Consider the following 26,462-nt stretch of genomic DNA (forward strand, 5'->3'; position numbering starts at 1 on the left):
TCTAATTTCGTTGATACTTCCCTTGTAAATCAACGTTGGCATTTCTTGTGCGTCTGTAATGTAGAAGGCAACGCGGACAATAACATAAATTGCAGTCGTCCACGAACGACTACATATAAATCTTTTAATACTGTTTTATATTCCCGATCGGACCCGGCGCATAAAACGATTTCCTCAAATCGTTTGTTGAATTTTGTAGTTACATTTTCGTCCGAGTTATTTTCGCACCGACGCTCCAAAAATATCTTTTTCGCCCCGGAATAGTTTACGCGGCGTTGTGCGTCGCGACGCGCGGTCATCAACTCCCAAATGTATCCACCGATTTCGCGGAAAGTACCGTCGAAGACGTCACGCGGCGGACCATAGTTCGATTGCCGTTTCTTTACTCTTCGAGTAGTTCAAACGACCCGGCGGCGTGGAGGTTATGTCACTTGTATTAAGTACAGAAAATTATGACGTTCGACTTAAAATCAGAGAGCGAAGTGAAAGAATACCTGAACAATTTAGGGATTGAATACAGATTCGGATGCTATAGCGAAAAAAATCCGGAAGGTGTTCTTCTGTCGGAGTTAAGAATGTTTGTAGGTTAACGGTTTTCTGTTTGCAGTATGTCATTTGCTTGGCGATTTTCTCGAAGCGATCAAGAAAGACTTCGAGAAGGCGGCGAAAGTGTATAAAAATAACTGCGACGAGTTTAAATTTGGAAAAAGTTGTACCAAATACGGCAATTATAATATATTAAACAAAGGTATCAAAAATGGAAATTATAAGACTGCTTATGAGTACTACAACAAAGGCTGCGAGTTGGGAGATCCTCAGAGCTGTTTTCACCAGGGCATGCTTCTGGTGAGCCAGAATGAAGAGCAAGGAGTGCCGTATGACATTTCTAAGGTAGATTTCTCATATTGGGAATGTTGAGGCTTTATGTTACGAATTTAAAGGGTATGGAGTGTTTGAGCAAGTCTTGCGATGGTAGCAAGGCGATGGCGTGCTTTTATCTCTCCGCCCAGTATATACTGCAGGCAAGAAAGCTAACGGAGCAGTCGCCGAGCGCCGATAGCAATAAAGTTATGCAACAGGCTTTTAAATATGCTTTGAGGGCTTGCGAGCTCGGTAATCCGTTCAGCTGCGCGAATGTGAGTCAGATGTATGCCAAGGGGGAAGGCGTTGAGAAGAACCAAGAGCTTGCTGACAAATACAAGACCAAAGCGAAAGATATGGAGAAAGACATTAACAGCACGAAATCGTTGGAATTTGAGATAGGCATTCCTCCATAGAAAAATATACCGTTGGTTAGTTTTCCAACGTTTTTTATTTACTCAAAGATAGGTAACAAAATAATTATTTCAAACGCCAACTATGCTATAACAAAATGTATCACAATAAGGTTATCACTGGTGACCTCCATAGGCTATAAGTAGTCCATGGTGTTGACTCTCGCTATTTTGTTAGTCTTGTCTATGCTGGGCAGGGCCTGCAGTCTCACCGGGCGCCTGACACTTAAATCCGTATTGAATGGAGAGCCTAAAGGTCGCGGATTAATGTTTTGTGAAAAATTAATGAGAAATATTTTACTTGGTAGCCATTGGCTGCTCCTGCCGCCATTTAGAGGCGACTCCTGGCTCAGGTTCTCCGTTGACCTCGTCCTGCTGCGTTTCGCGAATTCTGGAATACCCACATAACCTAATTTCAACATATTTTACCTATTTTGAGAGGCGAGAATTTTACCATACCTCTCCACAGATTGAACGCCTTGCTCTCCAACTTGGACGACTGGCTAAGTAGTTCGTTTGCGCGCTTGGTCGTCGGCTGGAAGTAACTGCTGATAAGATCCTGCGGCTTGCTGGGCTCCTCAAACTTCTAAAAGGAGTCGGGTTAGGTTCCCCCTCTACTTCTCGTACCGCTAGTTAAACCACTACACAAACGCCATGCCTTAGATTTTAGTCAAACTATCGTCATTACCTCGCTTTCGAATATGTTAGGGCTGCCCGGGTTCGAATCACCGAACGGCGGCGTGACTCGGTTGTGATTTTGTCCTGTGCGGAAAAGCGGCGTGCGAAAGACAAAGAAAAACCGGAACCGGTAATAATGCGGTAGCAAAATAAACGCTTTTCATATTTAAATATATACAATGATAGCGTGGGGCCAAAAATGAGCCAATTTTGAGTTTTTTTTTACACGAGAGGTGACGTCCCGTATGTACGTATTCATCATTTCATTTAATATTTGGAGGATTAAGGGATTGGAATCTTGAAAAACGGCAATTTTTTGTTTATTTGAACATCATCAGCAATCTTTGTCTTTTTGGTATGGCACCCAAAAAAAAGAGTCGAAGAAAGGGACAGCCACGCGCCTTACGCTGTGCAAATAGCACGTGGATGGACATCTATAGAACTTTCACAGATAAATGGATTTGGAGTAATGACTGTAATAAGTGGACGTTTCACATACAATTGTAGTTTGGTGTAGTCTCATTTTCTCTTTATATCCCGTCCCTGGGAAGACATTTCTACCGCCGAACACAGTGTTTCATTATGCGATGCGAAGAAAATTGTAAAAACTGTTTATAATACTGTCAAATCCCATTGAAACAAGAAGGAAGCGACAAGGACGGAAAATGTACTACATTTACAAAGCATTATTGTCGTATAAAACAGTAGAATTGTCCTGAAATATTCGATTTCGATTTGCTTTTCCCACCCACGAATTTCCCTTTAAGAATAATCCATCAAATCCGTAATCAACAGAACATTACAAGTCTACAAAATTTACAGCTATTACAAAAATCATTAACCTTGATGAGGCACATGGTTTGACACCAAAGGATGGAACTGTAGAACCACAGCTCCTTTTAATAAAAGTAAAGGAGCAACAATTTTACATGCCAGATGAGAAACCGATTGGCTCCCAAATGCTTTTTGACTTAGCTGTAAAAAAAGTAAAGACTGCCGGTTCTTTCTAAGATCCTGGATTATTCTTTGCGGAATGCTATAATTCCTTCTACTCACTCCGGTTTGAGAGCTCATCATAGAACAATAACCGCCGGCTTAAAAGTATCTCATGATATATCCTGGGGCCCATATTGTTTAATGTATTCAAATTGATATACACTATATTTTTATTTAAAGGGAAGTCATGGATTGAAGCTGGACATATCTAATATACAAATTCTATCTATTAAGAAAATTTATTTTGAAAAAAATCTTGTTATTATTTACAAATCGTTAACCGAACAGATTTTCAGATACGGATTGACAGTTTTGGTTGGTCTTTACAGTAGAGCCTTGAGCCATTTGTGATTGAAAAGGGTAACCTTCATGTGATTTTAAAAAAACCTGAAAGAATGTATTCAAGGAGATCGAGGACGGTATATCTGTTGTTGATCTTCAAAAAGCTTACGATACAATACCGACAACAAGACTTTGGAAAATCCTAAAGGACACAAACATCAATCATACACTCATTGCTGCACTACAAGATTTGTATAACATCAAGAGTGAAGTTAGGGAAATATGTCAGCAAGGAATTCGCAGTCCTCAGACAGGGATGCTGTATATCTCCAACACTGTTTAATATCTATGTGACTGCCGCCCTAAAGCAATGGAAACGGAAAATATACGGAATGGGGATTGAACTTAATGACTTTCATTTATACACCTTGCAGTTTGCAGACGATCAAGCAGTAATATCAAGTGATAATGACAAATGATAAAAGAAAGAATATGGAGTACATGATGCGTAAACTTGAAAAATGGGCCCTTGCAGTTAACACAGAACCTGGTGATCTACAATTAAACCACACATTCCTCATTAAACATTGCATCATTGCCTAGAGTACAAATATCTGGGAGTTACTTTTGATACAACAGACAACAAGGAAATAGGAAAAAGAATAACTACAGCCCAAAAAGTAATACCATGTCTTAATGGAATACTATGGAACAAGCATATAATAGAAAAAAGAAAATATAATATATATAAAAAACAGCTTACTATATGGGGCTGAAAGTTGGAGACTTACAGAAAAATATAAAAAAAGGGTAGAAGCTGTTGAGATGGATGCAGTGCGTGGGTCACTAAGGATTTCTCGAAGGGATAGGGTTTGAAACGACAGAGTCAAAGAAATTATTAATAATAATTAATTTGGTTTGGACACGTGCAATAAATACCTCACACAAGACTTCCCAAACAAGCAATGGAATGGCAACCTAAAGAACACCGGAAAAGCCAAAGACCAAAAATCTATCGGAAACCAGGGCGTAACAAAAGTGATGAGCGCCAGAAAAAGAAAAAGAAAAATAAATTAGACAAAACTTTATTAAAAGTCCGTACGGTACTATAAGTCAAAAGAATTTATTGCAATGTTCCTTATAGTAAAAATAACTAAGCAAATATACTTAAACTATTTAGCACTAAAATTTTATAAATGTCTTCCTCTGCAATTAAGGAATATCAAAAATGAAAATAGCTTTAGGAGAGAAGTTAGAGACTATGTCGTTCAGAATCCAGAACCGTTCCTTGCCTTTTTGTAGAACAAAAAATATATATAGATGTCACTGCTTCTTTCTTTGGTAATTTTATGTAAATGCAGTAGATCTCTTTAAAAAACGTTTAGAAAATTGTATACACCATCTTTACTGCACATTCAGGTGCTCTGATGCACCTACGTGCACTACTCTAATTGTTAATGTCATTGTCAGCTACACTATTGTAGTTTCTAATTTGCAATCTAGTTGCCTCGGTCTTGATTATAGCAGACCATTTGACACGTACTTTTGACGGGTCTGGATATCATGATACAGATTGTAAGCGACTTCTGCCTTGTACACAAACTTCACGTTAACAACTTTAAAAACTCAAAAATTTGAGAACAAAATGAAATTTAGACCTCACGTGTCTTATCTAGTCCAACAAAGTTATTGTAAACTTAAGATCTTTTTTTTTAAGAAACTTCCACAGGCTACTGTAACACTTTTTTATAAAACTTTTGGAGAGTCTATAGAAATCTATAAGCAACCTAACAATCTTAACCGCGATCCAGGTCTCTACCTGTTACCAATATGGGAATCAGTCATCCGAGACGGCGCATCTCATTTAGCTCCGCCCCCCTCAAACAATATAACAGTAGGTACAGAATAAAATGCGAGACAGTTTCAGTCAAGCTCTGAAGAAGCCAACAGGATGATTGGCGAAACTTTAGTTAGTTTGACTCAACAAAAACCGACTCAGGAGGAATCTAGAAGTTTTATAAAAAGTATTAAGATCTTTATCTGTTTAAATAATTTGTTACCCGTCCACGAGAATTGAAATTAGAATTTAGAAAAAATTAGAAAACAGCTGTATAAGGTTTTGTTCTGGATGAGACGTTTTGATTACGTCTCTCCTTTACGTTCAAATTCTAATTGGCTTAGACTGGAAACTCGTATGCTTGTTTTTAAAATTATCAATTAACAACAGCTAATAGGGCCAGGAGTTATAGGCATTTTCTGACAGTTTCAAGGTGCAGAACGGCCATGTTTCAGAAGTCGTTTAGCTACAAGTTACAATGCAGAAAAATATTTCAATTCTATTCCCCACAGCATTAAGGTTTGCTCGATCTACAGGACCACTTTAGATCTCCTTTATAAAACTGTTATATCTCTATGTTTTTCTGCATACCTTTGAATGATTTTGGATGTGGCTTCCGTAATATTTCTCTATTGATGTGCATTCGTTTCATGTCACTCGTAAGATCGTACTGTTATTGCTCGTTTTGCTTTTTATATCTTTGTTCTAAATTTCTTATATTTGTGCCACGCTGTATATATACTTATTTTGTATATTTTTATGCTGTTAAGAATTTGTTCTGTTGTTTTTCTTGTTTATTTGTAATACCATGTTGTTAGTAACTGTACTGAGTGGTTAGATATGAGTAGCAGCAAGCTAGACCTCACCACCCGAATTACACTATTTTTTATGTATTGAACAACGTCGAATAATATAAAGTTGAAAATTCAAAATTGAAAACGGGACACGCAGAGTTTCTGCTCCTACCATAGTGTTACGTGTTCAACCTTATAGAGTATTATAACCGTTAGGTCACACAACTCTTTTCTAATTAGGGTTTTTTCCCAAAATTATCAAACTTTTCTTTCACTTTATTCCATTTTTAGCGAATTGGTACACTTACAAAGGTTTATTTGGTTTCGTACACTTTAGTTTTGATTTGACCCCAAAGAAAAAAATCTAGGGGATTTAAATCTGTTGAACGTGGCGGCCACTCCATAGTCTCTCTTCGACTGATCCACCGATTTGGAAACATTTCAGGCACCCTCCTACATTTTGTTTGTAATGGGAAAGTGCCCCATCTTCTTATCGATGATCCCTATTTCGATATTTCTGATGTTCGAATATAGCAAAATTAATAATATATACAGTGCGATCCTGCACTGCATATTGTTGTCGCGTTCAATAATAAACCAAAACTGCTCTTATCTGCGAAAGGACTATACTCCGGTCGCAAAAAACAATCGGATACTTTGGCTCGCCCCGTATAGTACAGAAAATCAGCGGGCATGCGATTTGAAACGCTAAAAGAACATTCAAACGTTTTCATTAGGCAGACCTTATCAGCCCTATCCTCGCGGTCGACGGAGGGTTCGCTGTTAAGTCTCGCGGGAGCCGTTTGAATGTCGAAAAATCTACCTACAGTAAATTATCCGATTACTAAAACGCAAACCCACGGACCAATACCCCCCTCCCCCAACATCCAATCTGTAGCCGATCTAAAATCATTACTCACCGGCCGGTGGCAGCTTGGTTTTGGCTACGACGACGTCCGGCAGCTTGTATTTTTGGCTGTCGTCAAGCCAAATGGCCTGCTCTCTGATGGCCTCCAAGTCGCTGCAAACAAACCCGATTTGAATACGTCGGATTTTCTTACAGTCCGGTGTCGTCTACAGGGTTCTCACCCAACCCGTTCATGAAAAATTTATTGAAATGTAATTTAGAAAAACGCTCCGAATTTTTGAGGTTTAGGTAAGTGTCAAGTGATATTGGAAAAAAATATTTTCAACGTCCTGTCAGATGCTTTCAATTGCCATATATTATTCCATTTTGAGATTGTGAAATGGAAATTGTGAAATGTGAAATTATAAACATATTTTAGGTATAATGCTTTATACCTATGACTAACCGAAATATTTGATGTTAAAAAAATTGCTCCTTTGGCTGAACCAACTTTGAATAAAGTTATTTTAGTAATTTCTGAAAATTTGATATTCATATATAACAAAATGTTAAAAGAGAGATTTAAGTTCACGTTTTTGTTATTGTCGTTGTCTAATTGTATACAGGGTGTCCAAAATTAATCCGCAAAAAAATCACATTTTCAAAGTCGCTATTTTTTTTTTTCAAATGGGATACTCTGTAACTTTATAATGTAACTAATTATTTAGAATACTGTTCGGAATAGGTATAGGTAGCCCCAATGTAGTTTGATAAACTTGACTTGATAACACTTAAAATTTCAAGGTGTCTCATTGAAAAAAAAAAAAAAAACTAGCGAGTTTGAAAATGGGACTGTTTGCGGCCTAATTATTATTTTTAAAACTCATTTTCGAATTTTAAAAATGCATTGTTAAATATGATGATTAACTAGCGGCTTTAGGAAATCAGGAAAATTTGAGGTTAGTTTCATTTCAACGAATATGTAAACTTTGGGGAAAGAAGATGGAATATCGATATATAATTCCTAACCAGAAATTTATTAACTTATTTCGGCTAAATAAAGAGGACACCAGAAATTTAATAGCAGAAATACAAGCTCCATAACGAAGGCACAAAATTCCTCTTCATTTATAGGTAAATAAAAAGGGTAAAACTATAATTATGACATCTCATCATTTTATAGATCTTAGTGGTGGTTATCAGATTACAGCTGGTGGACATTTAAATGTAGCCATTAAGTAGTAAGCAGAATAATTAAAGAAATCAGTAATTTTTCAAAGAAACTTACACAAGCTACTGTAATGATATTTACAAATCTTCTGGATTCCTTCTTTTCCGTTTCAATCATCTTGTTGGCTTCTTCAGAACTTAACTGAAACTGTTTCATTAAAACTCTGAAGAAGCAAACCGGATGATTGACGAAACGTTAGTAAACTCTATTTATCAACAACCCGAGCAGGTGTCACATGATCTTATTGTATCAATTCCATATACCGTGATGGCTTTATATTTGTTTTATACTATGCTGTACTTTTGGATCACATGATCTAAGGAAACTATGTAAAATAAAAGCACTTTGTTACCAGGTTGCGCTACGATCAGACGTGTTCGTTATTAACTTGTCTCCTCTAAGTAAAGTAGAAGTTAAACAACAAAATAAACAGCAGGAGAAATCCAAAAGGATTATCAATAGCAATTCAGTAATTATATGTTGGATCACCTCTTGCCCAGATATATTCATGCCCACTTATGTTCTTCTTTTTTTTCCTAAACTTGAGAGGACGTGGCAAAACGCGTTAGAAAAAGCAGAAAATTTCGGAATAAAGACATAAACAGAATGAAGGACGACGGAAAAATAGCAAAGAACAATATACCTGACACGTATACCGGGTGTTTCAGTTTGATAGACAGGTGAAATTCACTACTCCCGCCACTGGTGTATTTTTAAAAAAATGTCTCTTAATACATAGTACGTGTGTGCCAAATTTCATTAAAATATCTATAGTGGTATTACAGATATTAAAAAAATATAATTTATTTTTGAAAACTTTACCACTCTGTATCTTAAAGATTAAGACGTTTAGGTCATACGTTCATTTGAAGTTTTCTTTTTAAAATGGACTCAAAAACGCTCCCTTAATTATTGACATTCAATTAGAAAACACCCTGTATATTGGGCGTATCGTCGGTTTATCGCGCCTTTTTTTACGCTCCCCGTGCAATAGTTTAAGAAATAAAAAAATTACAGGGACAGAACAGGACAGGAACCATCTTTTGAGTTAATATCACAAAGTGAGACAGATATATAACCGACTTTTTCTAACGCGCTTCCTACCTGTAGTTGCACTCTTTTTTCAGAGTTCCCGCCAGCTTCTCGGCAATCTGCGCGGACAATTTGACACTACGGTCCTGGCGCCTGATGGTCTCCAGGTAGTCCTCGCGTTCCTGCTCGAACTCGCTGTGGATGTCCTTGACCTCCTTCTCCAACGCTTTCACCCGGTGCCTGTACCGTCTCAGCGCTTCGGTTTTGATCAGCAACTCCTGACTGATGTCCTTGTACTGATTCTGCAGGATCTCGCGGTCCTCGTTCATTTCGATTTTTGCCAACAGGTGTGCTATCAAGCTGAAAGAAATTACGACGTCTTATTTGGTTCTGTCACATAGTCGATTCGTTCACCTCGCCCTTTTCTGGGCTGCCAGTTTCTTTTTCTTCCGCCTCTCCGACAACTCCTTATCATCCGCCTTTTCGCCTCCTATTAGTGCCGCTTTCAGCACTTCGATCCTTTTTACTATTTCCTCTTTGGAGCTCGCGTCCTTCTTCCTATTCTCCCTGATCTCTTCGTTCAGCTGTCTGATGTTGGCCTCGTATTCCTCTTTAATCGTTTGGATCTGCTTCAGGATCGTTTCTTTTTCGTTTTTCTCGCTGCACAGTACATTTTGGTTTAGCGTCGAAGGAAATAATAAGAACCAGTAAAATATTAGCAAGCTGGGAGTTACAGGCAGTAACGAAAAGGTTGGAAACCGAAGCTGCCAAGCTTGGTCTAGCAATGCAAGAAGCAGAACGATTAACAATGGCGGCAAGTAGCGGCAAATAAAGAGCCCTTTGGAAGGGTAAAATATGTTTTTACAACAATCCAGGAAACGATGACATGACCCGGATCAAAATACGTCTCAAGAAATAGTAAAGTCAAGTAAAACTAACATCAAAACTGCAAAGCAAATTCAATATCTGAGGGTTTTGAACATTCAGAATTCAAAAATGTTAACAGTATTAATTTTTCCACAAGTTACTGTTACCAGTTTCAGTTAAGCTCTGAAGCCAACAGGATGATTGACCCATTCGATACTCTTTCAAACATGATTCATGACAAAACTGAAAGTCATTTCAAATGTCGAGTCTATCTTGAATAAACTGTCTCCAACAACTAACGAACTCGATTTGAAACCGCAAAAATCCTAAAATTTCTAATTTCTAAAAACATAAAGGAAAAGTGGTCATGAACACTAGTAAATATCAGGAAAAAATCCTATCATCAACTTAAAAAAGATCCTACACCATCTATGGAACTTAAATCTGTTATTAAGGCTTCTTCTCTATCAGACTCGAAAATTCCTCGTCTCGACGGACTCCCTAAGATTCACAAACCCGGATTACCCCTTCGACCTAATGTCAGCACCAACATATTCTCTAGGAAAATATTAAAATTCCTTTACAGGGAAAACTGATAGTTTCGCACTTAATTCCTTTCATTTCATTGAACAATTAAAAAACATTACATTAGTTCCACAAGATATTATGATTAGTTTCGACCTAGAATCCTTCTTCTAAAGTCCCTATTCCTAAAACTCTCAATATTATTGCAGATATATTAAAATCCGAGAATCTGGAACCAGACTTTCTCATCTTAATTGAAAAATGTCGGGAACAGCTATGAGTCCTCGTGACCAAATTTATGGAAACGCAACGTTGATGATACTTTTGTTATTTAGCCTCGTGGCTTTAAACTCTATACACCCTAACATGCTTTATACTAAATTACTCTTGATTTGGAAACTAATAATAATCTCCCATTGACAGATATTCTAATCAACAGAAAATCTGACCCAACATTGGGTCATTCTGTTTACAGAAAACCAGACCGATAACTTCACATCGCCATCCGACCCAAATATCATCTTGTAATAATAAAAATAATGTTTAAATTTATTCATTCATTCATATCATTACGTGATAGAGGAAAATGCTTATCAGATTTAAATTTAGGAGGCCTAAATTATAAAGAATCGAAATTAATTTCCAAAAGTTTAAAAATTGTTGACCTGTTAATATCAATGAAATTAAGAAAAAAAACAGATGGTACGATGGGAAAGGAAAAACTTGGTCGTTGAGTCAGCTCAGAAGAAGCAAGCAAAACTAACCAGGAGCTGGGGGGCACAATATAACATGTTTCGTGTAGAAGGAAAGAAAGAATTTCCTGCAAGACTTACCTTTCGTGCAGATTCTTAAGCTTCTCCATTTCGAGCTGGTACTGCTGCACCAGATGGTCCCGTTTCGCGTCGAAGTCAACGTTGTCGTTGATCTCGATCGATTCGCTCAGCGCCACTGCCTCCGTCGGCTGTTGGTTCTCGAGCAGCGCCTTCAACCTCTCGATTTCTTCCTGGTACTGACGTAGTATCGCGTCTTTGGGATCCTGCCGTCGACGTAGCATCAGTAGCTAACGTTCGTCATCGAAAAAAAAAAAACACTCACCTCATTGACCTTGGGCTTGTTGTGGATGTTCTTCGCCCTGTTCGCATACCTCAACGTTGACAGCGTCTCCATGTAATCCCTGTCCGACGGGCTGATGCACGCGATCATCAAGGTCCTGGTGTTTCCGCCCAAAGAATCCTGCAGCAGCCTCGTCAGTTTCGAATCCCTGTAGGGAATGTGTTTGGCTTTGCCGTCCACTAGGGCCGAGATAACGTTTCCCAACGCGCTCAAAGACAGGTTTATTTTGGTCGCCTCTTTGAGACGGTCGCCGGTGGCTCCGGTTTTGGTCTGCCTCTCGGAACCCGCGAGGTCCACCAAATTTAACTTTCCTTTCCGTATACTTTCGTTGTTGTTCAAATTGCTGATCTGCTCGATGCTGATGGTGAAGATGCTGTGCGATCTGGAGCTGTTCTGGTTCATCAGCGTCGCTCCGATCATGCGATTTTTGGAACCGACGTTGAGGAAATTTTCGCACTCGTTTACGTTGTGGACCGGATGCTGGGTCAGGCCTGGAACCGTGACCCCTTCGTTAGGGGTCTCTTTGAGGCTCAGCGTGCTGCTGGTGGCCATTTTATCGTTTGGCACTAGTAAATCCCTACAACGAGTATCAGTTCATCCCAACACTTAAGGTCGGTTCCTTTTTTGGATGCGTTTTCGTTCAAAATCGAATCGAGAAAAATTTTATGAAATAGTACCACATTAAATGCCAAGGAAACGCTATCGAGGTATCACTTGGCCTAATGTAATTAAACGTTTACAAACAGTTAAAAGAAAAATTATAGCAAAATAAGGTTGTACAATAAAATAGCAAAAAGCTTTTTTAAATAATAAAAAACAGAAAATTGACAATATTATATAGAATGGTATGCCTTGAACTGTGTATTACAGCATAGTGAGTTTCCGGTAACAGTCCTCATTCACTTGGCATAAGAATCAGAGTTGTTAAAAAAACTATACCTAGTTTCATAAAAAACTGCTAGGCTTGAAAATAAATAAATAAACTATATATATATATATATATATATATATATATATATATATATATATATATATATATATATATATATATATATATATATATATATATATATATATATACATACATACATACTATGTATGTATTATATATATCAGGCTGCCATATAGCTTTGGATGCTGCAACACTAGCTACAACCAAACGCAAAAAAAGTGCCCTTTTATAGATTTTCAAAGGGTTTTCTTGTAATTATTAATGTAATACGTGATAAATAGTCGTGTCCCTTATTCATCACAAAAACTAAAAATAGGGTGTTACATTTAAAAAACTGTATGTTGTATTCGTTATGATTTTTGAGTCACCTGTATACTTTAAATAATTTTAAATTGTGCATCCTAACAATCTTCACAACTTCGTTGTTGTAGTATTAGTTTTTTTTTCCTTTTTAATTATGTGGTTCTCTATTTCATATTGTAGGTATTTATTAATATTTTTACCATGGTTATTGTTATAAATACGACGACATTATTACAATGCGGACGAAAACGCATGTAAAGGACGACGTATTAAATTATTATAATTATTTATAATTATAATATAATAAAGCTATTAAAGTTTTATACCGAATCTGTTCATTGTAGATCTCCAGGTAGCTGACCAACGCGAGATACTTGACCCCCGTCGTGACGGATATCGCTTCGAACACGTGGTCAAACGTTCTGGAAATGACGCCCCTGTGGGCGGGGTCTCCGCCTTTGACCCCCTCCATCGTAAACGATTTTCCGCAGCCGGTCTGGCCGTAGACGAAGATCGTCGCGTTGTAACCCTCCAAGACGCTCTAGACAATTAATTCACAACCTTAACTGCACTTGGCTATCATACAGGGTGTTATTGAAAGGAAATAATCTAAGTTGTGAATGTGGATCCGACTCTAATTCCAGATCGATGTTTCGTTCGGGCCAAATCGGATAAATAAGGGCTATTTTTTAGCAACTTTGGTTGCAACCATAGATAATAGATATACAAATTCGAGAACCGGAGTCGCTGCGCCCTCTATTGCCAGGGTGAATCAGATAACTCCGATAAATGGTTTAAAAAACTAAGTAGTTAATAATATTTGTGAAATAAAAGACAAAACAGTTTAATGTTTATTGAAAACACAAATCGTAAAAATACATAAATTAATGATGACTGAACATTTTTATTTGGACACATCAAATATCATATGTATTTTTTACTGTTTTTTTCCTTTAAATTTGAATTAATATTCTTAATCCAAACCAATGAATGAAATTTACTGTCGCAATTTAAGGTAAACTCTCTTATGTTACGTCAATCATATGAGAATATATCTTCTTTGCAATAAGGTTTTAAAAAGAGTTGTAAAACATCGGATATATGAGGTGTTTCACGGTTCATGATAAAGTCTGTTCATTGATATAAGAAAGTGACTAACTGATAAGAATTAAGGAAAGACCCGGGCAAGCTCTAAGAATGAAATATGGCCGAACAGGTCCGTACTTTGCTTAGAATTTAATTATTAGGGGGTTTTGTTAGGAAAGATACTAAACAATATTTATTTATCTATGTATGTATTTATGTTTAAATCTAAAATAAAATTACAAATTATTTTTATTACCTACTTAAATTACTTAAAATTATTCACATAGTATATCAGTATCACTATCGCTATCATCTCCTGTTCCAATTATTATTTGTTCTATATTATTTGCAATATGGATATACGATTGTTCTGCTTTTTCTATATGTTTAATAGAATTTGCCCAACTTTGTGGAGGGATGTTAAAAACTTCGGTTTCTAAAAGTTTGAGGACATTGGAGTTAACACGGGGAAAAACATTAAATATACAGTGGTAAGGTGGAAGCCTTAAAACTGTATGGTCTAGATTTTATGCATAATTATCACAGACATACTCCTTTTGTAGGTTCAAGCTTTGTAGAACCTCAATTCATTGCTTTTTGGTATAATCTTCGTGAAAATAAATGTCGTTATTATACATGTAGTTTTAGATTGTTGCTTTTGTGTCACATGGGTTTTAGTCAACTGTCTACTGTGATAACTTGAATTGTCCATTACAATGACGCTATTAGGAGGAGTGTTTGGAACTAATTTGTTTTTAAACCAACTTTCAAATAAACCAGCGGTGGTGTCTTCATGGTAATCCATTTTATTCTAATTTAATATTTTTCGCAGACAGAGAAAGTCCATTTGGAATCCAACCATCTTCAGAGCCAGCATGCAAAATAGTTATTCTTTTTCCTCTTTTTGATGGCGCGTTTTCCGGGGTATCATAAGTGTCCCACCAGGTTTCATCCAAGTAAATAATTGACGTTTGTTGTTCTCTGTAAATCCTAATTTTTTCTAGATATTCCAGTCGCATTTCCGAATTCTAAAAGATTCCATTAAAACTTCGATAAGGTAGTTCTGCCATATTTAACACCGGTTTCATCTTTTTCAAGCCTCCTAATTAAGATATCTAATGTAGGCACGCTATATTCTTCGTATAACTGGTAAATTTTACGTTGAAGTTGGAATGAATTTTCGTCAATGTGGCCGTCTCTTCTAAAGATACTTACTTGCTGGCACCACGTTGAATGAGAGTCAAAAAACATTGTTTATAACTTCCTTAGTCTCAATAGAATATTGTTTTCTACATTTGGGCGGGAGCATCTCCTAAGTAGTATATCAAACCAAAGAATATTAAACACAGGTAGGTATAAAATTATTTTCTATTACGGACCACAATTTCACCTGAATTTAAATTCCTAAACTTTAGGTAATAATCTTGTTGCATTGTATGTTGATGACCACCCTTGAATAATCCCATTCAAAAGCAATTGGTCACTTTCTTATATCTATGAACAGACATTACCTTATATGTTTACGGCGAATGGTACATTGGATTGTTCTGACAATTTGGTAGGTTATTCCCTGCTTTTTTTCACAAAACCAAACGATTTAGGTAAAGGGTCATGATACATCTTCGAATATGTGATAATAAACAGGATTTTCCCTTAAAAAAATGTACTTTTTGCACTTTTCACCATGTTTGTATCTGGTAGACAAATCGATAGTTTTGACCAACCCTGCATAATGTTGAACTGATTTTGATATTAATAAATTCTGTCAGATATTAATTAAAAAAATAATTAATAAAAATTAACTTTATATTGGCTGCAGTGTCGCAGTAATAAGAATTTAATGGAAACTATGTTTTAATCGAAAAGATATCTAATTTCTCGAAAACCACTAAAGACATTTATAGGAACGTATTATTCAAAAACAATCATTAAGTACTAGCGAATCGTAAATGGAATAATATACATGGCATCCCATTTAAAAATTCAATGGTGATGCTACTTTTCCGAAGAAGCGCTAACATCGTAGCTTTAAAAATATTTTACAGCGATAGAGTATAGCCGCTTTGAATCTAACCAAATTTTCAGAACAATCCAATTAACTGTTCTCAGTAAATGTCTAAAATACCATCAATCGTGAAACATCTCGTATTTTGATAATAACAAATTTGAAGTAAAATATTGCTTAAAAAGTGGATACATTTTTGAAAAAATAAGATTTGTCGTATATTCTGGTTTTTTGTCGATCACCACCAACCAAATCCCTATGACATTCCTTACATATCTTTACCCGTTCGAATACTCTTTTAGCAGCATCTATATATATATATATATATATATATATATATATATATATATATATATATATATATATATATATATGTTAATTTTCCTTTTTTTAGTGAACTAAAGTATTCTGATTTGAATTCAGGAATGGTCACCTCTGTATGTATGATGGCCGTTACATGCAACGCAAGTCTTATTGTTTAACAAAAATTATGAACAACTTACCTTTGAGTCATTTGAAAAATGATCAACTATTTCCTAGTCACATATTAGTAAAGCCAGTTTTGATTAGGTATACAAAATAGCGTTAACCTAAATTTTCTACTAACGCGCCTCTATCGCGTAAGGGATGTGAAAAGAACTGTCATTCTCATAAGAGATGATTGGTCATTTTTTCAGAATAATTTACCCCAACTTCTTCAAGAAGTTGATAACATATTAAGACTCAATAAATGTGGCTTCAGCAAGATGGAGCTCCATAAAAATGGATCGGCAGAGGTGGATTCATTGGATGGCCCCATCGATCATGTGACAACACTACTAGATTACTTTTTGTGGGGATATGTTAAAGATCGTGTTTATGTGAATGCAACGCAAGACGAATGCTAAAACGTCCAAAAAAATATATGAAAAAAGCTATACATATGTATCCAAATGGAAGGGCATATTTTTAAACATTTGTTGCGCCATAATAATAATTAAAAATAAGATAAGTTCGTTTGTAGTAATATGTATTTAATATTATTTACTTTTTCTGTGAATTTAAAAATTGGCCGTTATTTCCAAAAAAATTGCAAATAACTTTTGTTTTACCTGCGGCTTCAACAAAGCTTATTTCTCCTGTTCAATTTTTAATATTAACAGAGCCCTGTTGGCTAATACTTTATGGCTAATATTAATCTTAGACAGAAAGAAGAGTAAATATTGGAAAACTTAAAATAAATGGCAAAGTTTTAAAAATAGGTATATTTAATTATAGATTTTTCAGAAAAAATAATAATATTCATGGGTGTGCCATTAAGGAAGTTCGAGATTTTGCAATTAAAAATCATCTAAATATAGTCGTTTATTTACACAGCATGTAGCATCTAATTCAAATTCCGTTTTTTTATCTTTTATCATCTTCAAATATCGCTAATACCGTATTTTTTTGCATGCGTAAAAACTAATATTATTTTATAAAAATTAAAATATTGGATAAAAGATTAGGTTTAGTTATGCATTATTATTAATGTTATTAAAAAAGTTTTTTTCAGGAATTCAAAACAAAATTTAAAAATAAGGTGTTCCGTTTAAAAAAGTCCACTCGCCCATGTGATTTGCGGAGGCTGCGCGTCAGCGGGAAGTGTTTTTTGCAAAATTTCTGTGTCTCGGTCACGCGCATAAAACGAAAAGTCCCTAAAAATCGCCTATTTCGGGGGTAAATTATTGTCCGTAACTAAAGAACCGCAAACAAAGTGGAATTTGATTTACACCTCTTTCTAATAGAGAACGTCGGCTATAATTTTCGTCTTTGAAGTTTTTGTCTATTATACAGGGTGCGAAAGATACATCGAAGGTAAATTATAACCAGCCACTGAAATGCAATTACGGATAGGACAATTTGACTTAGATGCTGGCGAAAGCTTGAGTCTGATTATTTAGTAATGAGTACAACGAAGTAAGCGGCACAGTGACCCGACCCGAATCACGTGACTTCAAGCATAGTTGTTTTATCCCATTCCGTGTCCGCTCCTTTTATAATATATGACGATTTCGGATTTTTAAAAGAAAAACTATGTTGAACGTTATTTGATTGAATCTAGTCATTGAAGATATATTTTCATCTGAAGTTCATTTACCTAAGATGTCTCCTAAAAAAATGGACAAGAAAGCATTGTCTGACATGCAGCCCCTTTTCATAGATGAAATTCTATGGATTCATTATCATTGTTTAGATATTATATTTATTTTATTGACGTATAATGATTAAACAATACATATAAATATTTAATAAGTGTCACCAAAATAAATAATAATCATTAAACTATAATGTATTGATTAATTGATAAATGGACTAGTTTAACCTCAATAGACAGTGGGGCCAAAGTATTACGTCTGTCTTAGCCCATAGATACTTGCGCGTAACAACGTTTTTACTATATTCAAAGTGAAAAAAGATCTTTCTCTTGATCAATTTGTAGCCGGAATTCTCAAAAAAATACGTAGTGCAATGTCTACATTCGGACATTCCGAGAATATAACACATTACATACTCCTTGGGCGGAACGTACACCGTGTGCCAAATAAAACGACGAACTATACGATCTGTAGGAGATACGAAAAAAAGTTTCGTACAAAAGTTCCTTGGACTCTCCTGAAGATTTAAAATATTATAATTTTGTGGATACAGAGTGTCCCAAAACTGTCCCTTACGACATCAATTTTGTTATTTTAAATAAAACACCTTGTACATATCGACATTTTTGGCGTCTTTGGTTAAAATAAAGGTCACTTTTTATAGAAATTCCTATTCGAATTTTGCATGTTTTTTTTCATATTTTGATTGCTCCATATAAAATTGGCGTTACTGATCCCAGGTATTGCAACGAAAATTGAACCACAGACTAAGGAGATGATGCACTACTCAATCAGTTTGACAGATGCGCCTTAGCTTATACAGGGTGCCGCAAATAGGTGGTCCGTTTTGGCGAATTCAATTACCAAAATCTCAAGATTTTCGAATGGAATACCCTATATTTTTATTCAGATATCAATTCTCGGATAAAAAATATAGTACGTTTGTAATTTATGTTATATTTAAATTTTTCTTACTTTTTGAGATATTCAAAGATAACACCTATATAAATTCTTGTTGAATTGCTGGCAATATTAGGTATTTTTTAAATAGCACAAAGAGACGATACTACTTCTTTTAAAACTACTCCAGATATACGAATAAAACTTATTGCTAACAATACAGATTTATTAAAACTTCAGAATTCATTTTTAAAGAAACATTTAATGGTTAACTATCTAGCTTCATTGAAAATACCAAATAACAAATAAAAATAATTAAAGTTTATAGACTAACTAACCAAGGTAACAAATTGGTATAAATAAATATATAAAAAAAAGTTAACTAAAGAGTGTTCCTTAATTCGATCCATAAAGTTTAGTTAAAAATGTTTCTCTTAAAATGTTCGTTTCATCTGGCATCAAAACAATAAAGAAATGTCAAAATCAAAGATGTTAGGCTTTCACGGCCAGAAACTATATTACTAAATATTTCCGGGCTTTTGAGCCGTGGTCCCGAGATTAAACTCGACGTTTCGTCTACAACTGCGGTAGACATTTTCAAGAGCGGCGATGCGGTAACGGTCGAAGTGTTCTTCCGTACTGCTCTCCGATGACTGGTTGGTTGACCGGAAGATCTGCCGTATTTAAGCGCGCTGTAGTGGGCGTGACCTCGGTGGCGGGCTTGGGTTGAGCTTGTCTGGGTAAACACGTTGTTTTGTTGATGACCTGAGTCCATGTTTTACTGATATTGAGACCTTCTTCTTTTCTATTGAAATTATTCCGATGTTTTTGAATTTCAATAGCTTCTCTGAAAAGACGTGGATAAAAATGTGGTGTTTTGTCCAGTACCTGCGTGTCTTTGAACATGATACGATGGTCACCTTTGTCAAAAGCATGTTCTGCCACTGCTGATTTTTCCGTGTGTCCAAGCCGGCAGTTCCTTTTATGTTCCTTTAGCCTAGTTTCAATGCTTCTCTTTGTGGTACCTATATATACCGAGCCACAGGAACACGGAATGCGGTATATCCCTGGTGAAGAAAAGGCGTCCCTTGGCGACCAAATGGAAAATTGGGTCATAAAGTTTATCGAAAACCCACTCACACGGAACGTTACCTGAACAAATTATCTAATCACCATCCGAGACAGAAAATGGGGGTAATAAAAATCTTAATGACAAGGGCTAATCGGATTAGCGAACCCAAGTACCTACGTGAAGAGATTAATCACTTGACCGATTCCCTGAAAAATAACGGATATACCACCTCTGAAATACAAAAAGCTATAAAAAATAGAAGATCTAAGACAAGAGATACGACAAGGGAACCTCAAGGGAATGTATCATTTCCTTTTATTAAGAACGTCACAGACAGGATCGGTAAACATTTAGAACGACACAACGTTCGGGTCGTCTTTAAACAAACGACTACAATCAGACAAAGACTCAGGTCTGCCAAGGATACAAGGGACGCCTTTTCTTCACCAGGGATATACCGCATTCCGTGTTCCTGTGGCTCGGTATATATAGGTACCACAAAGAGAAGCATTGAAACTAGGATAAAGGAACATAAAAGGAACTGCCGGCTTGGACACACGGAAAAATCAGCAGTGGCAGAACATGCTTTTGACAAAGGTGACCATCGTATCATGTTCAAAGACACGCAGGTACTGGACAAAACACCACATTTTTATCCACGTCTTTTCAGAGAAGCTATTGAAATTCAAAAACATCGGAATAATTTCAATAGAAAAGAAGAAGGTCTCAATATCAGTAAAACATGGACTCAGGTCATCAACAAAACAACGTGTTTACATAGACAAGCTCAACCCAAGCCCGCCACCGAGGTCACGCCCACTACAGCGCGCTTAAATACGGCAGATCTTCCGGTCAACCAACCAGTCATCGGAGAGCAGTACGGAAGAACACTTCGACCGTTACCGCATCGCCGCTCTTGAAAATGTCTACCGCACTTGTAGACGAAACGTCGAGTTTAATCTCGGGACCACGGCTCAAAAGCCCGGAAATATTTAGTAATAAAATGTCAAAATATTTAAAAATATAGTTGGCCTTGACATCACATTTTTTTTTTTTTGACGCATTAAGGTATATATTTCTGTTTGTTTTTCTTGTTTTTCAAATTCCTATTTAAAACGTTGTCAAGTTTATTGTTAGCATATATTCTATTTGTATTTGGATAATCTATAAACTTTAATTATTTATTTTTGTTATTAGGTATTTTCAATCAAGCTAGATAATCAACTATTAAGTATGAATTCTGAAGATTTATTAAATCTGTTAAAGTTTGTACGAGTAGTATAGAGTCGATATTCTCAAAATCTCCACGTATTAATGGACACGCTGTATTGTTGGCAATAGATTTTATTCGTATATTTGAAGTATTAAACCTTTAAAAGAAGTAGTATCGTGTCTTTGCTATTTAAAAAATACCTAATATTTCCAACAAATGACCTCATTCAACAAGAATTTATGCGGGTGCTTATCTTAAACGAATATCTGAAAAAGTAACTAAAATTTAAATATAAAATAAGTTACAAACTTTCCTTGTTTTTTGTCCTAGAATTGATATCTGAATAAAAATATAGGTTGTTGCATTCGAAAATCTTGAGATTTTGTTAATTGAACGGCACCACCAATTTGTGACACCCTGTATAAGCTGAGGGGCATCTATCAAACTGATTGAGTAGTGCATCATCTTCTTAGTGTGTGGTTAAATTTTGGTTGCAATAGCTGGATCAGTAACGTCACAACACAATTTTATATGGGGCAATCGAAATATGAAAAAAAAAACACATAACCTCAATTTCTGCCTAAACTATGCAATATTCAAATAGGAATTTCTTAAAAAAGTGACCTTTATTCTCACCAAAGATGACGATATATACAGGGTGTGCCATTTAAAATAGCAAATTATAATATTTTATATATTCAGGAGAGTCCAAGAAACTTTTGTAGTAAACTTTTTTTCGTATCTCCTATGTGTTTCCAGACCTTATAGTGGATCGTTTTAATTAGCACACGGTGTACATCGTCCGTGTTTAATAGCGACTTCTTGAGCTGATAGTGTAAATGAATTTCTCTAAAATTCCTTCCAAATCATCAGAATACTTATATACTTAATAACTAATTCATCTGCACAAATTTTCAATCTACTTGAGACAAATTTTTAAAAAAATTAAACTTTCGTAAATGCACCAATTGCACACTGAAAGTATCTAAAATTCGATAATAAACGTTAGTTCGAAAATTTGTTCTTTCAGTCTCCCGTGACTCCGGGGGGTTCTTACGACGGCCATCATAATGATAAGCATTTTGTACTTCAGATAGTGCTTTGGCTTTTTCTTCATATTCGGAGAAGTGTTTATCTGTCATGTCTTGTAAAAATAATGCCAAAGAACCATACATTTATTTCTAGCAATAAATTCCAGTGCGACAATCATTCCAGTCCCACTCTTTTTCTATTGCGTAGCATGCATCATGTCGAGCAGAGCAACGAGTTGAAGAAAAAGTCTTAAACTTGTACTCGTATGCAGTAACAATCTGCCAGCGATGTGTTGAAATGGTAAGAAAATATAACGTTCTTGCAAAATGGAAAAAAGTCAACTGCTTCGGTTACAGATTCAGCTGCATAAGTTCTCACTAAATTTATGGAATGAACAGCACAAGATTTGCTAATGGATAAATTATTTTTATTCGTGACTGCACACCTGAATATAAGCCTGACATATTGCTTGCAATATCATAACATTGACAACGACAATTCGTTATATTCAAACCATTATTCTCAAGAGATTTTAACATAGTATCTTCAATATCTTTATGGCGAGTATTTGAGATAAATTCTAGAAATCTTTCAATAACTTCACCATTGTCTTGTACATCTAATAATTATCGTAACTTGGTCAACAGCAGCAATATCAAGCGCAGAAAAGTTTATCAATTTGATTATTTCTTTTTTAAAACATTATTCATCAATCAAAATATTAATATTGGGCCTGCGATTAAAAAAGTTAATTCCCAGTTCTCAGAAAATACTGGATCCTGCGATGAAAGTGACGTCGAATCTGACAATACCGGCAGCAGTATTCAGGATGAAAAAATATCTTTTATTTAACTTAAACAAATAAATAAAAGCATAAAAAATGATTAGGGTTTTACTGCTAAAATTATTACTGCCTACAACAATAAATTTATTAATTTCATGCTTGTATTTTTTGTATTTAACTTCTTTAAAAACGGACCTTTTTTAGTACCCTAATGTTTTGAAGCATTATTTATATGCGTGTAAAATTAAAAAAAAATCATTAAAAACATCTCATAATTATTTATTTTAATTATAATTTTTATAATATTTTAGTTTAATTATAATTATTTTATTTTCTTATAATTGTAATATTTTAATTATATTTATCTCTTACGCGTTACGCTACTGGTAGAGCAAATTGTCACTGCTTCAAGCAGAAAAAAATCACGTCAACGTTCTCTTTACTAAATAATCGGAACCTACGATTTCCGTATTTAGGAGCGCGCGAGATATTTAAATCTAGATCATTCTCGAACCACCTTACCTCGACTAAGGGGTAACAAATATCGTTGTAGATCGCTTCGGTGGTCGAACTTTGGTCGTAGGTGGAATCGAAGGTGAAAGTTTTGGGAAACGAGGGCCCCTCCCCCGGGTCCCATATCTCCACTACGCAGTTGTTGGTCTTCACCACGCACTGCAACATACGTTTGCTCTTCACTCCGTCACCGTTTGTTATCATTTTTACCTTGCAATTGCTCTCGGTCTCTTTCCTGTTCATCGGCCGACATCTCACGATCACTTTGACGTTCTCCGCCATTTCGTGCGTACTACGTGTCCATCTGGAGGAAAAAAGATTAGACATTCACTACGATGAACCGGCTTAAGCGAACAATTCATCAATTAATAAAGGTTCTAGTTTAATTTTACAAAGAAACTTCGACAAGCTACTTTAATACCATTTACAAATTTGCTGGATTCCTCCTGCCAATTAGCCTGTTGGCTTCTTCAGAGTTTAACTGAAACGCATTATACTATACTCTATTCTGAGAGGTATGAACATTGTATCGGATGACTGATTCCCATATTAGTGAAAATTTTGAATAAGATTGATGTGTGGTTTTGATGCTCTTTCATATTCTTTGAGCCTAGTTGATATTTTTCGTCGGGTCTCTCCAATGTATTCTTTGCATGGAATGCTATAAACTCCTGGCATCTCAAATGGAATTTTGTCTTTGACGGATCGAAGATGTTGAAAGAGTTTTTGACAAGTAGTAAATCTGTGTTTGAAGTTATATTTCTTAAAAACTTTTTATATGTGGTCAGTGATGTTTTAAATATAAAGAAAGACAACAGTGGCAACTGTGGGATTGCTTTCGGACTCATTGTTAATAGAAGGTTGTGGTGAAATATATTTTGTGATGAAACGCTTAATCTCATTAATGTGGAAATTATTAGAGAGGAGAGCAGAATTGTTTAAATTTTGAAATTGAACTGAGGTGGCTTTTACCATAAAAACTTAATTAAAGTTGTTGTGAGAATTTAAGTTCAATAAAGGAGAGATATTTAAATCTAATTGATCGTTAAACAATACATTTGAATGTCTCATTTTGTTAATTTCTATTGCCTCCAATAAATTTAATTTTCTACTTTTTGTCCTCAAAGATGTGTTTTTCTGTGTTTATGTGTGTAGCATAATTAGAAACCAGGCTATTGTTTCTAAACGCGCTTTTATGTCCGTTAATGCGTTTCTTGAAGGATCTACCTGTTTGTGCAATATAAATTTTAGGACAAGATCCGCATTTCAACCTGTAGACACCTGATTTTTGAGATTTTGGACATTTCGTTTTATTGTTTTTCAAATATTTTCCTATTCTGTTGTTAGTTCTGAAAGCTATTTTTAAACCACATTTTGACAAATGTTTTGAAACTTTTAAACTAGGTTCTCATATGTATATAATTGTTTTAAATGGTTTATGTTCTGTGTTAGGTTTCGGATAAATAGACTTTACTGTTGTCTGGATTTGTTTTTTATTTATAATTTTATTTATAATGGACGGATTGTAGCCGTTGTTCAGTGCAATTTATTTAATGATATTAAGTTCTTTGTTGTAATTTTCTGTTGAGAGTGGCGTATTAAGAAAGCTGTGTATAAAAGAGCTAAATGTGCGTATAAGGGTGATTTGAGCTGTTATGTATGACTGTGTCCATGTGGGAAGGTTTATGATATATTGAAAAATCTAATTTGTGTTGCGCTTTCGTAATAGTTAAGTCTAAAAAATTAATAGAGTTATCCTGTTCAATCTCGATAGTGAATTTTATACGATTATGTAATGAGGTGATGTAATTGAAAAAAGAATTCAATTGTCTGTCCGTTCCAACAAAGGAAGCAAAGACATCATCCAAGTATATCTATACCATCATAAAAAACTTTTACTTAAAGGATGTTCTAGTATGATATTTTTCAAATTATCTCTCGGCTAACAAAGGACTAAGTGGGTTTCCCATAATCAAACCTACTTTAGAGATATAAATCTGTTGTAGATTGCTTAATAGTATTTTCAATTAAATGGATAGATTTTTCTCTAACTAACCAAAACATTTGTCAAAATGTGGTATCAAAATAGCTTTCAGAACGAACAACAAAATAGGAAAGAAAATATTTGAAAGACAATAAAACGAAATGCCCAAAATCTCAAAAATCAGGTGTCTACAGGTTGAAATGCGGATCTTGTCCTAAAATTTATACTGGACAAAGAGACAGATCCTTCAAGAAACGAGGATACGGTTTTAGGAATGGACTAGGGACTAGAGAAGCACTGTTTGCCTTTAACGTATTAACGCAGCGGTGCTTAGATGTAAATCAGGATGTGTACGTTTGTTTTCTGGACTACAATAAGGCATTTGACACCGTCCAACATAAAACACTCATAAGACTGCTTAAAAGTAAAAACATTGACTCTAGAGACATAAGAATAATAAATAATTTGTATTACCAACAAGAGGCCGTGATAAGGGTACACAATGAGGTGACAGACAGAATAAAAATAAAAAGAGGTGTTAGACAGGGATGTGTCTTATCACCATCTCTGTTCAACCTATACCTATAGAACCAGAAAAGTCCAGAAGTGCTTTTAATAATATGAGGAAATTGTTGTGCAGCAGGGATTTGAGCTTAAGTTTGAGAGTGAGGATGCTTAAATGCTATGTTTTCTCGGTCCTCTTGTATGGCGTGGAGGCCTGGACTTTGAATAAACAAAGCCTGAATAAACTAGAAGCTTTTGAGATGTGGACGTACCGAAGAATTTTAAGGATATCCTGGACGGGCAGAATGACAAACGAACAAGTACTTGTGAGGATGGACAAGCAACGTGAAATAATGGATACGGTCAAAATAAGAAAATTGCAGTATCTGGGGCATATTACACGCGGAGAAAAATATAAATTGCTACAACTGATTATGCAAGGTAAAATCCAAGGTAAACGGAGTATCGGAAGGAGAAGGATGTCATGGTTGCGTAATCTGAGAGAATGGTTTGGATGTAAC

At 35.4% G+C, this 26,462-nt stretch overlaps 2 protein-coding genes across 20 annotated transcripts in view; one reads left to right on the top strand and one right to left on the bottom strand.

Moving 5' to 3' along the window:
* Nucleotides 1–300: 300 nt before the first annotated feature.
* On the top strand, nt 301–9,082 carry LOC132706611 (cytochrome c oxidase assembly factor 7 homolog). Its single transcript, XM_060678045.1, has 4 exons — nt 301–552; nt 608–891; nt 942–1,292; nt 9,067–9,082. The coding sequence occupies exons 1-3, from the start codon at nt 453–455 to the stop codon at nt 1,275–1,277; spliced, it is 720 nt and encodes a 239-aa protein (XP_060534028.1). The 5' UTR covers nt 301–452; the 3' UTR covers nt 1,278–1,292; nt 9,067–9,082.
* LOC132706607 (osmotic avoidance abnormal protein 3) overlaps nt 1,300–26,462 on the bottom strand; it is a 37,297-nt gene continuing 12,134 nt past the window's right edge. For 3 of the 19 annotated variants that reach the window (XM_060678036.1, XM_060678037.1, XM_060678038.1), the window contains exons 2-13: nt 23,664–23,757; nt 23,463–23,612; nt 13,058–13,272; nt 11,459–12,053; nt 11,197–11,399; nt 9,386–9,631; nt 9,044–9,331; nt 6,782–6,882; nt 6,605–6,684; nt 1,734–1,860; nt 1,576–1,683; nt 1,300–1,524 (exon numbers count right to left, since the gene is read on the bottom strand). In XM_060678036.1, the coding sequence (XP_060534019.1) occupies nt 1,412–1,524; nt 1,576–1,683; nt 1,734–1,860; nt 6,605–6,684; nt 6,782–6,882; nt 9,044–9,331; nt 9,386–9,631; nt 11,197–11,399; nt 11,459–12,053; nt 13,058–13,272; nt 23,463–23,612; nt 23,664–23,735 (2,298 nt within the window). In that variant the 5' untranslated portion in view covers nt 23,736–23,757 and the 3' untranslated portion in view covers nt 1,300–1,411. Of the gene's footprint in view, nt 1,525–1,575; nt 1,684–1,732; nt 1,916–1,962; nt 6,685–6,781; nt 6,883–9,043; nt 9,332–9,385; nt 9,632–11,196; nt 11,400–11,458; nt 12,054–13,057; nt 13,273–23,462; nt 23,758–26,462 lie in introns of those variants that run through there. The other 16 variants (XM_060678027.1, XM_060678028.1, XM_060678039.1 and 13 more) reach the window with 15 other exon arrangements.

Source organism: Cylas formicarius, unplaced genomic scaffold (assembly GCF_029955315.1).
Source record: "Cylas formicarius isolate icCylForm1 unplaced genomic scaffold, icCylForm1.1 PGA_scaffold_8__14_contigs__length_24414737, whole genome shotgun sequence".
NCBI lineage: Eukaryota > Metazoa > Arthropoda > Insecta > Coleoptera > Brentidae > Cylas > Cylas formicarius.